The 17,722-nt window shown below is 37.9% G+C and overlaps 1 protein-coding gene across 3 annotated transcripts in view; it reads left to right on the forward strand.

The window, feature by feature from the left end:
- The window catches only part of CUL5 (cullin 5), a 94,891-nt gene that overhangs the window by 39,853 nt on the left and 37,316 nt on the right, over positions 1-17,722 (forward strand). For all 3 annotated transcript variants that reach the window (XM_058686657.1, XM_058686659.1, XM_058686658.1), the window contains 4 exons: positions 3,975-4,151; positions 5,978-6,119; positions 7,923-8,068; positions 8,152-8,232. In XM_058686657.1, coding sequence (XP_058542640.1) covers positions 3,975-4,151; positions 5,978-6,119; positions 7,923-8,068; positions 8,152-8,232 — 546 coding nt within the window. The remainder of the gene's footprint in view (positions 1-3,974; positions 4,152-5,977; positions 6,120-7,922; positions 8,069-8,151; positions 8,233-17,722) is intronic.

The raw sequence follows: 17,722 nt of genomic DNA on the forward strand, positions 1-17,722 counted from the left end.
GGTCTGTGTTCTTGCCAATGGCAAGACTTCGTTTTGTTTTGTTTTGTTTTTAATGGCTGGGAAACAGTCCAATGTGTATATATACCACATTTTCTTTTTCTTGGTTTAAAATGTTTATTTATTTATTTTGAGAGAGCTCAAGCAGGGAAGAGGCAGAGAGGGAATCTCAAGGGGGCTCTGCCCTGTCAGTGTGGAGCCCGATGTGAGGCTCATTCTCATGAGCCGTGAGATCATGATCTGAACTGAAATCAAGAGTTGGCTGCTTAACTGCCTGAGCCACCCAGGTGCCCCTATATAACATTTTCTTTGTCTTTGATATGCTTTTGTTGTTTCCATATCTTGGCTGTTGTAAATAATGCTGTAGTATTCATCGGAGTGCATATATTTTCTCGAGTTTGTGTTTTCATTTTCTTTGGGTAAACACCCAGAAGTGGAATTGCTGGATCATATGGTAGTTCTGTTCTTAATTTTTCGAGCAACCTCCATAGCGTTTTCCACAGTGGCTGCACAGTTCACTTCCCACCCACAGTGCACACAGGCTCCCTTTTCACCACAGCCTCGCCAGCACTTGTTATTTCTTGTCTTCTTGATACTGGCCGTTCTGACAGGTATGAGGTGATGGCCCACTGCGGTTCCGATTTACATTTTCATGACGATGAGCATCTTTTGAATGACCTGTTGGCCATCTTATGTCGTCATCGGACGCATGGGAAGATCTGCCCATCTTTCACTCTAATTGTTTACTATTTGCTGTTGCGTCGTAGGAGTTCTTTGTGCGTTTTGGATACTAGCTCCTCGTCAGATAGGTGATGTGCAGTGACTTTCTCCCATTGGTAGGTTGTCTTTTCATTGTGTTCAGCGTTTCCTTTGCCGTGCGGCAGTTTTTTAGTTTGGCGTAGTCCTGCGTGTTTATTTTTGCTTTTGTTGCTTTGGGTGTCCTATTCAGAACAGTCATCGCCAAGAGTCGTGTTAAGGAGCTTATCACCCATGCTTTCTTCTCGGGGCTTTCTGGTTTGTGGTCTTACGTTTGAGTCTTGAATCCATTTTGAGCTCATTTTTGTGTGTGGTGCAAGAGAGTGGTGCAGTTTCCTTCATTTGTGTGTGGCTATCCAGTTTTCTCAGCACCATTTGTTGGTACTTGGTTGTCCTTTCCTCGTGTGTATTTCTGTCCTTTCCCCATTGTAGATTCTTGACTCCTTTGTTGTAAATTAACTGACCGCATAAGTGTGGGCTTATTTCTGGGCGCTCTTTTCTGTTCCGTTGATCTGCGTGTCTGTTTTTGTGCTGATACCGCACGATTTTGATTACTGTAGAGCTTTGTCATATAGTTTGAAGTCAGGGAGGTGATGCCTCCAGCTTTGTTCTTCTTTCTCAAGGTTGCTTTGACTATTCTGGGTCTTTTGTGGTTCCCTACAAATTGTAAGATTGTTTGTTCTTTTTCTGTGAAAAATACCACTGGACTTTTGATTGGGATTGCATTTATTCTGTATATTGTTTTTGGTAGTATGAACATTTTAATGCTATTATTTTTCTATTCCATGAGGACTGGATGTCTTCCCATTTATTTGTGTCTTCAGTTTGTTTCATCAATGTCTTACAATTTGGGGTGTACAGTTCTTTCACCTCCTTGGTTAAATTTATTTTCAGGTATTCTTTTTGATGCGATTGTAAATGGTATTGTTTTTTTTTTTTTAATTTCTCTTTCTGATAGTTTATATAGAAACACAACATATTTTTGTATATTGATTTTGTATCTTGTGTTACTAAAACTAAACTTAACTGGTTTTGACAGTTTTTTAGTGGAGTCTTCATGATTTTTTAATGTATTATATTACCTACAAATAGTGACAGTTTTACTTCTTTTTACTTGGATGCCTTTTATTTCTTTTTCTTGTCGTCTGGCTTGTATGGGTGTTCTAAGACTTCCAGTATATGTTACATCAAAGTGACAACAGTTAGCATTCTTGTCCCGTTCTTGATCTTAGAGGAAAAGCTTTTAGCTTTTCACTGCTGAGTATGATTTTAGTTATGTGTTTGTCATATATTGCCTTTATTATACCGAGGTAAATTCCCTCAATACCTGCTTTAAGTTTTTATCATAAATGGATATTAGATTTTGTCAAATGCTTTTTCTGCATCTATTTGAGATGATCATATGATTTGTTAAAAATGTTTATTTATTGGGGCGGCTGGGTGGCTCAGTCAGTTAAACATCCAACTTCGGCTCAGGTCATGATCTCATGGTTTGTGGGCTCAAGCCCCACGTGGGGTCTGTGATGACAGTGTGGAGCCTGGAGCCACTTTCGGAATCTGTGGCTCCCTCTCTCTCTCTGTCCCTCCCCTGTGCGCACGCTCTCTCTCTCTCTCTCTCTCTTTCTCTCTCTCTAATGTTTATTTTGAGAGAGAGAGAAAGAGAATGCACACTTGTGAATGTGAGCGAGGACGGGGCAGAGAGGGAGAGACCCTGGAGCGCAGAGCCCAATGCAGGGCTTGATTCCACTAACTGAACTGTGAGATCATGATCTGAGCCAAAATCAAGAGTTGGACGCTTAACCAACCTCACAACCCAGGCACTCTAGTTATATGAGATTTATACTTCGTTTTGTTAATGTGGTGTTTCCCATTGATCGATTTGTGAGTGCTGAACTAACCAACATTGCATCCGTGGAATAAATCCCGCTTGATCATGGTGTATGGTCCTTTCAATGTATTGTTGAATTTGGTTTTCTAATATTTTGCTGAGCAGTTTTGCACCCATGTTCTTAAGGGATATTGGCCTATAATTTTCTTCTTTTGGGCCATCCTTACCGGTTTTTGGTATCAGGGTAATACCAGCCTCATTAACTGAGTTTGTAAGTGTTTATTCCTCTTCTGTTTTTTGGAAGAGTTTGAAAAGGATTGATATTCTCATTCAGTGTTTAGTAGAATTCACCATTGTTGCCATTTGGTCCCAGACTTCAGTTTGTTGGAGATTTTTCATTAATGATTCAGTCTACTTGCTAGTGATTGGGTCTGTTCAGATTTTCTATTTCTTTTGTCTTCATAGATTTTAGGTCTTATGGAATTTATCCATTTCTTCTCTGTTGTTGAATATGTTGGCGTATAATTGTTCACAGTGTCTCTTATGGTCCTTTGTAATTTTTTTTTAAGTAGGCTATAGTGTGGGGCTTAAACTCACAACCCTGAGATCAAGAGTCACGTGCTCTACTGACTGAGCCAGCCAGGAGCCCCACTCCTTTGTACTTCTGTGTTATCAGTTGTAATGTCTCCTGTTTCATTTCTGATGTTGTTTATTTCAGTCCTCTCTTTCTTGGTGAGTGTACACAGGTTTTTTTATGAACTTTTTTGGGGATATGGATATTTATAGCAGCATTATTCATGATAGCCAATAGGTGGAGACAACCCTGATGTCCATCAGTGGACCGATAGATAAAATGTGGTATATCTATAAAATGGGATAGAATTCAGCCATAAAAGGAATAAAGTAATGATAGGTCCTAGGATTTGGGTGAACCTCAGAACTGTTATATGAAAGAAGTCAGTCATAAATGTCTACATATTGTAAGTTTCCGTTCATGTGGAAGTCTGGAACAGGCAAATATATAGACACCAAAAGCAAATGAATGGTTGCTAGGGCCAGGAAAGGGATGGATGGGAATGGTAGTGGGGAGGATAAAAAGGTGATAGCTTAAGGATAGAGGGTTTGGGATTTTTTTTTAAATGAAATATAGTTGACATATAACATTTGATCAGTTTCATGTATACATGATGATTTTATGTATATATCAAAATGATTGCCATAGTAAGTCTTTGTGAACGTGTTTTTTTCTTGGATATATACATGTTTTAATTTCTTGAGTATAATATAGTTTGTACAGTAAATAAAATGTTCTATAGCATGGCTATGTTCTGTTATTCTTTCAAGCACCTACCTGTATTTATTTCAAATTCATATAATTCTTTTTTTTTTCCAGCGAGTACTGAGCCATCAAGATGATACAGCTTTGCTAAAAGCATACATTGTTGAATGGCGAAAATTCTTTACACAGTGTGATATTTTACCGAAGCCTTTTTGTCAACTGGAGATTACTTTAATGGGTAAACAGGGCAGCAATAAAAAATCAACCGTAGAAGACAGTATTGTTCGAAAAGTAAGTTTATTTTTGCTTTTTGTCCCCCTTACTAGTCTTCAGAAAGAGGGTTATTTTACAACTTTAGGAAGTAATTTAGACTTTAAGTGGGCTTTCCTACTTCACATATAAATTCCTTTTAAGTTCTTGCTGGGTTTTACTGAATAATACTGTCTTTCTTCCAACCGCGTTGAGCTGCACTTCTGTTTCGTTATCCCACGTGGTGTTGAGTTGCGGATCTGTGCCTTCAGACATCACTGCCTTTTCCTAGTTTTATCTTCTGTATTCTGTTTCCTTCTTCTTTCTTTGTACTTTTACCTTCCTATAGATTACTTTACTTTTTTCCTCTTTCAAAAATCTCTCCTTAGATTACCTTCTCGTATCTTGGTGTTTCATTGTGACTGAGCTGCTATTATTGTTATGTTTTTCTTTTTACTTGATTCTAGTTATTGTGAACTCATGTACTGTTTATTTTCATATTTTGCATAGTTTCTAGTTAAAAGTTCTGTGTCCAGAACTCCTTGTGATTTAATTGAAAGAACTCAGCTCTGAAAGTGGAATCTCAGGTGTTCTTTTCAGCTCTTCAATCCTTAATGACTTAAGCTCCCTGCCCTCATTTCTCATATGTATTCTTGCTTCTGAGAATCAAATAGAAACATAGATTTGAAAAGTGGAAGAAAAGTACGAAATGCCTCTTGGACTTTAAACGACTTGCTACTTGCTGAATGCAAACTCAGGCCCTCAAATAGTTGCCTCGGCATTCCTGCCCCTTCCAAGCTCTAAAATTTGTGCTGATGTCGACAGGGATGCTGTAAATTTAGACACCCAGTGGTTCTCGGGTGGTAGAAATAACTGCAATATGAGAAATTATCCCCCTCCCCCCCAAAAAAGAAAAATACTTCTACGTGCTTTTTAATTTTCAGTTCCATAATCTTGTCCTCTCTTGTTTTTCCGTTATTCTTTTAATTTTTGCCATCCCCTACTGATTACAGGAATCAGCATCACTTAATGATTAAGACCGTAGATTCTGAGACCATAGTTGTTGGATTCAAATCCCAGTGTTGCCATTAATGAGCTGTATGCATGTGGGGAGTTAGCTTTCCTCTCAGTGCCTCTGAGTCTGCATTTCTAAAAAGGAGATAATAACACCTATATATCGGTATTGAGGATTAAATGAGTTACGTGTGGAAAGTACTTAGAGCAGTGCTAGGTACGTAGTGAATGTTACATACCTGTTATTTTTGTCGTTATTGATGCTACTGTTGTTAATATATTTTCTGTATCTGACCCAGTTACTTGGAATGATAATACATATGGATATGTGTGTAATATTTCCATCATTTAAATGGAACATCTTTCAGGTGGATTTGTGTGTGTTTTTTAAGATCTAGTATCAGGCAGGTTTTCATTCAGCGCTTTTTGCATTTATTGCATGTTCGTACAAACCTGCACATGAGCATTCCAAACACTGACCAGTATTTCTGAAATGTAACCTCGTAACTGTAGGGGAGGTAACCTTTTCCAGGTATTACTGTATTTAATTTTTACAACAACCACTTAAGATTTGTATTCTTACTTTTACTATTTTACAGATGGGAAAGCCAGTGAATAAGTAATAGAGCTGGAATTCAAATCCATTTATGTTAGATTTTGAAATGTGTTCTTTAACATTTACCATGTGTTTTTTTACCAGATTTAAATATACTAGTTCCCTGAAGCATTCAAGTGAATATAGGCCTAAGAATGTGGTTTCCTTTTTTTAGTATTTATAGCTAAAGTTTTTGTGTGTCTGTATGGTACTTAGTATATTAATAATTGCAATGATTTCATGCTTCTTTTTATCCTAGCTCATGCTTGATACATGGAATGAGTCAATCTTTTCAAATATAAAAAACAGACTCCAGGATAGTGCAATGAAGCTGGTACATGCTGAAAGATTAGGAGAAGCTTTTGATTCTCAGCTGGTCATTGGAGTAAGAGAATCCTATGGTATGTTCTGAACTTTCCTGATGATAATTTTTTCTGGAAATTCTGAGACAGTTACAGAATAGTACTGCCAGAGTTATGTGTACTAGCATAGAGACACGTCTATGTTTAGTGCCAGATGCTGTTAAGAGTACACAGAAGGCATGAAATCTCTTCAAGGCCACATACAAAAACCCATATTTGTGTGGTTAATACTTGTTTTCTCCATGTCACTCATTTCTTGGCTGGCAAATCCTTTCAGTGACCTGAATTAGAGAAATGTAGATTTTGATTCTTTAGCTCCTAAAGATGGTAACTAATTTTGTGCTTATATTTTCAGACAGTATGTTTATTTCATGTACATACTCCTCTCTGAACTTTTCAGCTTCTGGCAGTGCTGTTCTTATTTATTATTTAAGTCAGATACAGTGTTTTCTCTCAGAATAGTCCTCCTCCTCCTCCCTCTGTCTTCTAGCTCATCTGCATCCTCTGTTTCCTCTTGGAGGCCTTCCCTAATTCCCAGGCTAGCTTAGGTCCCTCTCACATTGATTCATAGGACCCGTGCCTCCCTGTCATCATAATTTAGTTCAGTTAACTGTGTTGTTGACACTGTATCTTTACTGGATGTAGGATGTGGGCACAAAGTACTCCTCAGTAAGAATTTAAAAAAAAATTTTTTTTTTTTTAACGTTTATTTATTTTTGAGACAGAGAGAGACACAGCATGAACAGGGGAGGGGCAGAGAGAGAGGGAGACACAGAATCGGAAGCAGGCTCCAGGCTCTGAGCCGTCAGCACAGAGCCCGACGCGGGGCTCGCACTCACGGACCGTGAGATCATGACCTGAGCCGAAGTCGGACGCTTAACCGACTGAGCCACCCAGGCGCCCCAAGAATTTTTTGTGTTAATGAACCTGCAGTTATCTTTGATTGGCTTTCTCTATTACCCCATATGTCTTGAGATATCATAGTGTTTAGGCTTTCATTAGCCATGTCCTTGAAATTTATTCCTCTTCTATCAGCTACCACCAGTTTATACTGTGTAAACTCTGCTTCTGGACTTTTGAAACAGTTGTCTTATAGTGACCTTATTACTATCATTTAACCCATGTACTGTTCATGAGATTAATTTTTAAGTACTTTTTATTTGATTTTACCCATTTAGTGGTTACACCATGCTGAATTCAGGTTACTTAACCTGAGATTCGAAACTTTCCATAACCACTCGTATTTTTTTTCTTTTTGAGAGAGAGAGAGAGAAGGAGAGAGAGAATTCCAAGCAGTTTTCATGCTGTCGGTGTAGAGCCCAACATGGGGCTCAAACTCACAAACCCAGAGTTCATGACCTTAGCCAAAATCCAGAGTCTGATGCTCAACTGACTCAGCCACCCATGTACCCCTCCACAGCCACTCCTAACTTCCCATTCTACCTGGTCATTATACCTTGACTTGGCCTTGGGATTTTTGTACTTCAGATTATTTGCTTATTTTACTAGCTTCTATGTAAATTCTCATTTTCCCTTAAGACTCATCTCAAATCTCATCTCATCTGTGGATGGTTTCTTGACCATCTAGTTAGAAGTCATGCCCTTTCCTATGCAGAAATACAATAGCCCATGTTGTCTGTACTGTTTATCACTTTAGTGCTTTATGCTGTTACCATTTTAAGTCTGTTATGGAGAAGGGTCTTGTATTATATTTATGTTCTCTTGAGCGTTGTCACAGTCCCTTGCACATAATGACCCCTCACTATTTGTTATTTCAATTATTGTACTCAAAATACTGATTTGAAACATAATTAGAGTAAAATTTTATTTTTTGTTTTTCAGTTAACCTTTGTTCTAATCCTGAGGATAAGCTTCAAATTTATAGGGATAATTTTGAGAAGGCATACTTGGACTCCACAGAGAGATTTTATAGAACACAGGCACCCTCGTATTTACAACAAAATGGTGTACAGAATTATATGAAATATGTAAGTCGGAACTTAGTATATGTGATAATTTCGGCTGTTCTCTTGATATTCTTAAAAATGATTGCTATTTTGCTTCTGGGCAGGCAGACGCTAAATTGAAAGAAGAAGAAAAACGAGCACTACGTTATTTAGAAACAAGGCGGGAATGCAACTCTGTTGAAGCAGTAAGTAATTTTGTGATTATGTATTCTTTGAGCTTCTTTGAAGTACGGTAGCCAAGGGATGGCAAATGTGTGGTGCAGGTCTTCTGACTCCTTTCTCTCATCTCTGGCCAACATTACTAATCGAGGACAGTCTCTCCCCTGGTATCCCAGCTTCAGAGGACACCTTATTCAGAACTCGTTGTTCTTTTGAACTGACGTTCAAGACGAAATCTATTTGCCATCCCTGCTCCAGGCTTCACTACATTTAATGTACTTAATTTTTGAACAGTGTCCTTGTATTGTTTTATGCGTATCCGAAGTTAACCATGTTTGTGTTGCAAGTAAAATATGTTCCCTAGAGATATAGTGGATCCTTATAATTCACGATAATTATGTTCTGTAAAGTGGCTGTGATCACTGAAATAGTGACCATGGAGGGTATTTTTTCTTGTTCTGAGAGGATGTTTTCAAACCTTATCTTGTGAGATAAAATACTACTTGATCAGAGAACATCAGTCTTTATATTGTTATTTTGGTGTTTTTATACTGTAATTTCCTCAAAAAAAAAAAAAAAAAGTGAAACTGATCAGAGATCATAGCCATGCTCTATTATCTGTCCTCGCTGTTTTCTTCTACATGGAGAATAACTTAACGTGCCGTCCTAAGGAAGCAAGAATCAAGCTTGCATAGTCTCGGAAATTGCTCACATATAGCAGTAGTGTTTCCTGTAGTTATTTTCAGTCTTTGGGGATGAGGAACTAGATTTAGATTTGCATTCCGGGTGGCCACATTCGTGTTTCCCTGTAACCAAACATTTTCAGCTATGGATGGATTTATTTATTTATTTGCTTCTGACTTTTCTTTGGCTCTTCGGTCTTGAAAGATAGTCATGTTCATTCTTTGTTCAGAAATCAGGCTGAGTTAGATTTTTTTCCTTTGGTTTTTATGTTTGTCTTTTCATAATATACAGTATGTGTCCTCTTTTAGTGGTTAAAATAACTCTCATATTGGTCAGGAAAGTGGGCTAATTTCATGGTTATTTGTAGGAATTCTGTGTAGACCTTGAAAGCCAGGCTTGGGCTTCATTCAAAGTGCAGGGAAGGCCAATGAATGTTTCTAAGCAAGGTGCCTCGCTCAGCGCTGTCCTTCAGAGAGAGGACATGACTGGATGAAAGGTTCATTGGAATGGGGAAGAGAGAAGAATAGGAGGTAGGTGGTTTTTATGATCATTCATGCTAGGGTTTGGGAGCACCAGATAGGTCTGTAGCAGTGGGGGCATAGCCCAGAAGAGTGGAGAGAAAGGCTTCCCAGAAATGGAACCTGGTGTCTGTGGGTGGGGCTAGATATTAAAAGGAACTGAGTCCGGGTGTTTCTGGGGTTTTGGCCTGGGGGAAGAGTAAGTCTGGATGGTGCAGAAGAAATAATGAGTGAGCGTGAGGAGTTTGAGTTGATCATTGTGCCTGGAGCGTCTGGGTGGGGATGTTGCAGTTTTGTAAGGTAGAATTGTTTTTCTGCTCTGGTTTATACAGCTTAATTTGTATTATATGCATATGAGACTTCAGGAAATTCAGCTATAGATGGTCTAAGAATAAGATAAAGCAAGAAAAGGAGAATGAGAAAGGCAGAGATACTCAAATACACATGACAGTTTGTATAGAGCAAGTGAGCCTCCCTTTATACTTTGAAACACATACACACACACACACACACACACACACACACACACACACAGAAAAAGTTAAAATAGAAGATGTGAATTTGCTCTTCCACAGTTTACACATAGTGTGAGGATCTCATCAAGCTGAATGATTCTAGAGTTTAAAGATGAGTTTTTTTGTTACTGTTTTCAACAGAGACCCTAAGTGCAATATAGCATGCTTCCAGAGAAATTGGACTTTATTGGAGATGTTGGAGGTCTTTTTGTGTGGTTTGTTTTTATTTTGTTTCAGTTTTCTGCTTATTTTTAAAAATTAAAATATACTTGATTCAAGTATAATGTATATACATAAAAGTGCACAGAAATGTCAAGTATGAATTATCACAAAGTGAACGTACCTGTAAGATCACCATAACAAGAATTACCAGCAATTCAGAAATCTTTCAGAAATCTGTCATGCCCTCTCCCAATTACTATTGCCATCTTTTTCTTCAAAGGGTATCACTCTGTTAACAATAGATTAGTATTCATCAGCAACCAATGTGTTGTTTGTACAACAAAATTTGGTACAGAGGACAACCACGTACAAAACCGTAGGTTTGATTATAACATTGGGAATTTCAGGCTTAATGCAGATGCATTACTATTTATATACCTCACTGAGCTGAGGCCCTGGTACTGTGTATATAATATTTGTTACATTGCTAATTTACAGTTTCTATTTTCAGAGAGAAATGATGTGTTAAATTGAAGTATATTGTGATGGAAGGAACAGTAAACAAAAACTCACCAAGTCCTGATACAAATAAAGTATGAACAGTATTACTATTATTTATTTTTTTGAAGTAGACTTCATGCCCAGCATAGAGTCCAAGATGGGGCTTGCACTCAAAACCCTGAGATCAAGACCTAAGCTGGGATCAAGAGTCAGATGCTTAACCGACTGGGCCACCCAGGTGCCCATGAACAGTATTATTTGAATAGTTAGTAAGAAACAAGTCACTTTCCATACTACAAATAATTCAAAGCAGACTTACTGTCCTAAATTCTCTGAGAAGAAGTATTTCTAGAGGTCAGAACATGCAATGCTATGTTCTTATATATCAAACTATTCTTTTTAATGGAGGACAGTCATAATATAGGGAGAATGTATTTTACTGTTACGGTCTCTTCATATGGGGTACACAGTAGTGCACTCCAGAATTTAAGATTAAAGTACGTATGTTTTTGGCACTTTTTTCTTTCTGTAAATTAGCAATTTATTATGGTTAATCAACTTAGTATGAATCATCCTCAGTTTTTTACACCTGGTTAGTTTTTAACATATGCAGGAAAACATGTTTTTGGACCTGTTTTGTTTTCTATAATAGAGGAAATCTCACCCAGGTAGTACCCAGTTGTGAGGCCAACGCTAATAAAGATCAAATGTACATTCAAGTAATGTTAATATAGTACTAAACAGCTTACTGGATTCTTTCATTGTTTATAAGAGTTTTATTTTGTTACCCTGCGTATTCCAAGCAGCTGATGATACCATTTTAAAATGATGATGCTTACTTCTTCCTTTCTAATGTTAATATCTCCTATTTCATCTTCAATGGACTAAATCTATTAATAGTTAATTTTAGAAAAATGTTAAATATTGGGGATCTTTGTCTTCTTTCAGTCTTTGATGGGAATACGTCCACATTTTCATCACTAAGCATGGTGTTGGAGTTTGGCATGATGTTTGCATTTTGTTAGGTTAAGAAGTATTCACTTATTCATCTTTTATTATGAATATTATCAGAAATTTGTAATACATAGTCCTAAAGCCAGTATCTTATTTCATGGAGAAACACCAGTGTCCTTTCCACTAAAATCATGAACAAGGCAAGGGTGCCCACTGTTTCTTTTTCTGTTTAACATTGTATTGTATGCAAAGGTGTCAGCCTTTGCACTTAGACTAGAGAAATCAATTGCAGTAATAAGAATGGGCAAGCAGAAGTAAAACTCTAAGTTTAGAGATGATTTGATAGTGTATTTGGAAAACTCCAGACCATCAGTGGTAAAATTAACTCAAAAAATAAAGCAGTTCAGTAAAGTAGTAGGATGTAAAAATAATGTACAAAACTAATAGTCTTCCTATGCATAAATAATAAATAGAATATAATATTAAGAAAAATCTCACTATGGTAATAACAAAGAAAATTAAATGCTTGGGAATAAATTTAACAAGAAATGTGTGAAACCTGTAGGCGGAAAACTTTTTACACACTCAAAAAGACACAGAAGTAGACTTGAAATATTGGAAAGACTATTCTTTTTTCTTTTTTTAAATTTTTTATGTTTATCTTTTGAGACCGAGCTCAAGTGGGGGAGGGGCAGAGAGAGAGAGGGAGAGAGAGAAATCCCAATCAGGCTTTGCGCTGAATGCGATGCGGGGCTTAAACTCACGAACCCATGAGATCATGACCTGAGCCAAAACCAAGAGTCAGTTAACCTAAGACTGAGCCACCCAGACTTCCCAAGACATCTATTGTTATTAAATTCTGTGACTCAGAATTATAAAGATATCAGTTCTTCCCTAAATGAATTTACAAATTCACCATAATTCCAACAAAAATACAACTTTAATAAAGTTAGGACAAGTTGATATGAAAGTTTGTGTGGAAAAATAAACATGTAAGAACAGCCAGGAAAATACTGGTAAAGAAAAACTGTGCAGAGCAAGCTCCATCAGACATTAAAACATCTTCTGTAAAATAATGTGATATTGGCACATGAATGCATAGTGGACCAGTGGGATGGGGTAGAAAGTCCAGAGTTTTATGTGAAAAAGGTTGGATCTCAAATCATTGGGAGTGAAGATAAACTTTTTAAAAGATGGTGATGGGAGGGGCATCTGGGTGGCTCAATCCATTAGGCCTCTGACTCTTGGTTTTGGCTCAGGTCATGATCTCATGGTTGGTGAGTTTGAGCCCCACGTCTGCACTGGTGGTGCAGAGCCTGCTTGGGATTCTCTCTCTCATTCCCTCTCTCAAAATAAATAAACTTTAAAAAAAAAAAAAAAAAAGATAGTGATGGAACAACTCGGTAGCCATTTGGAAAAAGCTGACTCTGTGTATTACAGCATTCAGTCATACAGGTCCTAGAAGAGTTCCTCTTTAACCTTGGTGTCTTTTTAACATGACTCAAAATTCAGAGTCAGTAAAAGAAAAGATTGATAAATTTGACTAGATTTTAAAAATTATGAAAAGAATCATAAAGTCAAAAGGAAACTGACAATCTGGGAAAACATATTTGTGGCATATATCACAAAGAGGCCTCTTAGCCCTGCTATATAAAGAACTTTGACAAATTGAGAAACAAAAAATGAGTAAGAACCTGAAAGAAAGATATTGGAAAAAGATACAGACAAATCACAGAAATATATACCTAATAATGGCCATTAAACACAGAAAATACTCAAACTAGGGGTGCCTGGGTGGCTCAGTCAGTTGACCATCCACCTTCGGCTCAGGTCATGATCTCACGGTTTGTGGGTTTGAACCCTGCATCGGGCTTTGTGCTGACAGCTCAGAGCCTGGAGCCTGCTTTGAATTCTGTGTCTCCTTCTCTCTCTGCTCCTCCCCCACTCATGCTCTGTCTTTCTCTCTCTCCTTCAAAAATAAATAAAAATACTAAAAAAAAAAAAAAAAAAGAAAGAAAGAAAATGCTCAAACTCATTCTTTTTTTTTTAATTTTTTTTTTTTTTAACATTTATTTGTTATTGAGAGAGAGAGACAGAGCATGAGTGTGGGAGGGCAGAGAGAGGAGGAGACACAGAATCTGAAGCAACCTCCAGATTCTGAGCTGTCAGCACAGAAACCCTATGCGGGGCTCAAACTCACAAACCGCGAGATCATGACCTGAGCTGAAGTCGGATGTCCAACCAACTGAGCCACCCAGGCGCCGCTCAAACTCATTCTCACAGGAGATTTCCACCTTATAAATATGGAGGGAAATTGATAATCACTATTAGACAAATATCACAGTAGTAATTGTAGAAAAGTTTCACTAATAGGTATTAAAGTTAATGGCCAAAGTTTGAGGTGAAATGGACTACTTTAGTAGTTTCAAAGTATATTCCCCCAGACAGTTACTAAGGGAAAAATAGTAACTTTACAATGGAGAAACCCAGAAGACCTTGTCTTTGTCAGGTGATTAAGGTTTACATTACCAGTAATAGGACATATTGACATGATGTACCTTGAGAGGATGCACTGAGAAGAGTACCTCATTCTGTGGTATTCTCATCAAAACTTGAAAAGTGCCAAGATCAAGGGTGCCTGGGTGGCTCAGTCGGTTGAGCGTCTGACTTCAGCTTAGGTCATGATCTCACAGTCTGTGAGTTCAAGCTCTGCGTTGGGGTCTGTGCTGGCAGCTCAGAGCCTGGAGCCGCCTTTGGCTTCTGTGTCTCCCTCTCTCTCTGCCCCTCCCCTGCTCATGCTGTCTCTCAAAAAATGAAAAAATGTTAAAAAAAATGTTTTTTTTAAGTGCCAAGATAAAAAAAAAAAGAGACCGAGGAACTGCCCCAGCCCAGGGGGCACTGGTGAGCGTGTAGATAAGATGCAGGAATAGGGAAGAGACCTTAGTGGGAACACGGTGAGTTTAGAGTAAGGTCTGTGGTTAGGTGATGTAGTGTGCTGTTTTCGTGGTTGTGATGGTTGTGCTGTAGTTATGTGTGGGACGACTGTTAGGGGAAATCGGGTAAGGAATGTGTAGGCGCTCTATGCTCTTTTTGCAACTTTTTTGTAATGCTAAAATCAAAATAAAATGTAAAAAAAAAAGCAGATTATGAAGAATGCCTTTTTAATTTGGAAAGCATCAGTGGAGTTGATCACATGGCATTTTCCTTCATTGAACTAATTCAGTAAACCACATTTAACAGAGTTCCTAACGTTACACCATTCTTCCATTTTAGGAATGAACACAAAGTTCCATTTTTTTAATGGATAAACATTTGTACCTCAAAGGGATTTTGTCATATCTATGTAGCCAATAAAGTTACTGCCAGGATCTTCCTCTCACAGTTTCTTCTGTGTAGAATGTTTAAATGTTAAGTTTATTGTATAACAAGAATAATATCTTTAGGATCCTTTGGTAGATTTATCCTAATTCACCTTTTACTTGAAATTGCTTGTCGATAGTAGAGCAGATTATGACAGAGACGAATCAGTGGAAAGTTAGTAATGCTGTGAGTTATTTAGTTATCACAACATACAGATGCCCATATGCAAAAGGTGGGAAAAAAGTGGAGAACAGTTGAATTCTAGATTAATATTTTTGAACTAGGATAACTCATTTTGAGCTGAAATCTCTAGGCCAGAGGTTTTCGATGGAGGTAACATCTACCTCTAAGAATTATCCAAATTTGTGGAGGGTTTTTTTGGTTGTCACAGTGATTTTTAGTGAATGGGGTCAGGAATGCTACATGTCCCAGTGCTCAGGTGGTCCCACATAAAGATTAGATCACATCCCAAAAGTAACGGTCAGTGTCCCACTGGCCACTCATGTAAGGGAGCATCTTGTTTATGCTTGGGTCTAAAACTGAATTTTATTTTACCTATAAACCAAAATATTTTTGCATGATATTAATAATACACTTTATTTTCCAGGGATAATATTATTGTATAAGTTGGGGAAAGATAATATTTTTATTGCTGTTTGGCATTTAAAAATTTTTTTACTGTCAGAAACTTCCGTCGCTTGTAGTGGTACTGCTCATGGTGTCTGAGTCACCAGCGTAGCTGTGTGCGACTGCATTTCTAGTTGTCGCATTCCCAGCAATGCCACATAGAGATGAAAGTATCTGACTGCTCTGTTGTACTTCTCATTCGGTTGTGCCCAAGAATTTACAGGTTGAAATACATACTGACTTATTATAAAGAACTTTCCTTTGATGTCTGCTGTATATTATGATTAGAGAGTTATATCAATGTTTTTGAAACAATATAGGTAAATTTCACGTCAGGATTTGCTGTTTAAAGGGCTGTTTGGTCTGAAAGCTTTGGGAGCCAGTGCTCTGGTATTGGAGAGCCATGAAAGTTGGTGACTAGGGGATCAAAGCTGCACTTGGGGAAGATTCATCTGCCATGGTGTGTATGACCTTTAAAGAGGCAACTTGCAACTTTTGCTGCAAAAAGCAACTTGCTTTTAGTTGTCGACACTGCAGTAAAAGGTTTTCAACTAGGTACGTGATGATAAATGAATGGAAAGGAAGGCATGTAAGAGACACTTTGAAGGAATAATTGAAAGAAATTTTATTTTATGCGTTTATTTTCAAGTAAGCCCTATGCCCAGTGTGGGGTTTGAACTCATGACCCCGCGATCAAGAGTTGCATGTTTTACCAACTGAGCCAGACAGGCATTCCCTAAAAGACATTTTAATAACCTGTAGGATGACTAAAAGATGTTGAGCCTGAGTTATTAGAATAATCTGACAGTAGAGTCAGAGGGGAGCTAGTTGTGAGAGCCCTCTCCAGTTTTTAAAAGATTGTATACTTAGAAGACTCCAGGGTGTTTTAAGTTAGAATTTTGGGGAAGGCAGTGTGTATACATGATAGAACCCTACTTACGAAGCACTTGGTGAAAAGCAGTGAAAAATCATTGTCTTCAGTGTCCGATAGGTAATGATGAGTTACAGCTTTTGTTGCCTGGCTCCGAACTAGAGCTTTTTCCACTGGACTGCTTTTCTTCCAATGTGATGGGCCGTGGGATAAGGGTAGACATTCTACAATCTAAGGACTTGTTCGTTCGTTTGTTGGTGAATATGCCCTGGGTTTATTGAGGAATGGGATCCTGTAGCTAGAGATTACAATCCTCTAGATTTTGTTTTGTTTTTTTTCATTGGACCATTTGAATGTGTGTTTACTGAGCACTCAGTTATTCAGTAAATATGTAGTTAGTCTCTGTTACTGATGAGGGAGGAGAGGGAGTACCTCATGGACGAAACAAAGTCCTGCTTCCTACAGAGTTAACATTCAGATAGAGAAGGATGTATAAAGACAAGTAAACCAGTAAGTAAAAATGACTTCTAAAGAAGTTTTATTCAATTTATTTTAAACTAAAAACAAAATACACTTTTCCTACCCTTAATCCACTGCCTCTTGCAACCATCAGTCTGTTCTCTGTATCTATGAGTTTGGGGTTTTTTTCTCTTTCTCTTTTCTAAGATTCAATGTATGAGGTTAAGCATTAGTTCCTTAAGCATCTGACTCAACCTCAGCTCAGGTCTTGATCTTGGGGTTGTGAGTTCAAGCCCCACGTTTTTGTTTGTTTTTAAAGATCCTGCATATGAGAGAATTCACATGGTGTTTATCGTTCTCTGCCTTATTTCACTCAGCATAATGCTCTCAATGTCCATCCAAGTTATTACAAATGACAAGACCTTATTCTTTTTATTGGCTGAATAATATTCCATTGTGTATATCTGTGTGTGTGTGTGCATGTGTGTGCGCACGCATATACCTATATGCACGTACACACACACCAGTTTCTTTATCTTATTCATCCATTGATGGATACTCAGGCTATTTCCATATCATGGCTATTGTAAATGGTGCATTGAATAGGAGGTGCATATATCTTCTCAAGTTTGTGTTTTCATTTTCTTTGGATAAACACCCAGAAGTGGAATTGCTGGATCATATGGTAGTTCTGTTCTTAATTTTTCGAGCAACCTCCATAGCGTTTTCCACAGTGGCTGCACAGTTCACTTCCCACCCACAGTGCACACAGGCTCCCTTTTCACCACAGCCTCGCCAGCACTTGTTATTTCTTGTCTTCTTGATACTGGCCGTTCTGACAGGTGCGAGGTGATGGCCCACTGCG

Source organism: Neofelis nebulosa, chromosome 10, assembly GCF_028018385.1.
Source record: "Neofelis nebulosa isolate mNeoNeb1 chromosome 10, mNeoNeb1.pri, whole genome shotgun sequence".
Lineage (NCBI taxonomy): Eukaryota > Metazoa > Chordata > Mammalia > Carnivora > Felidae > Neofelis > Neofelis nebulosa.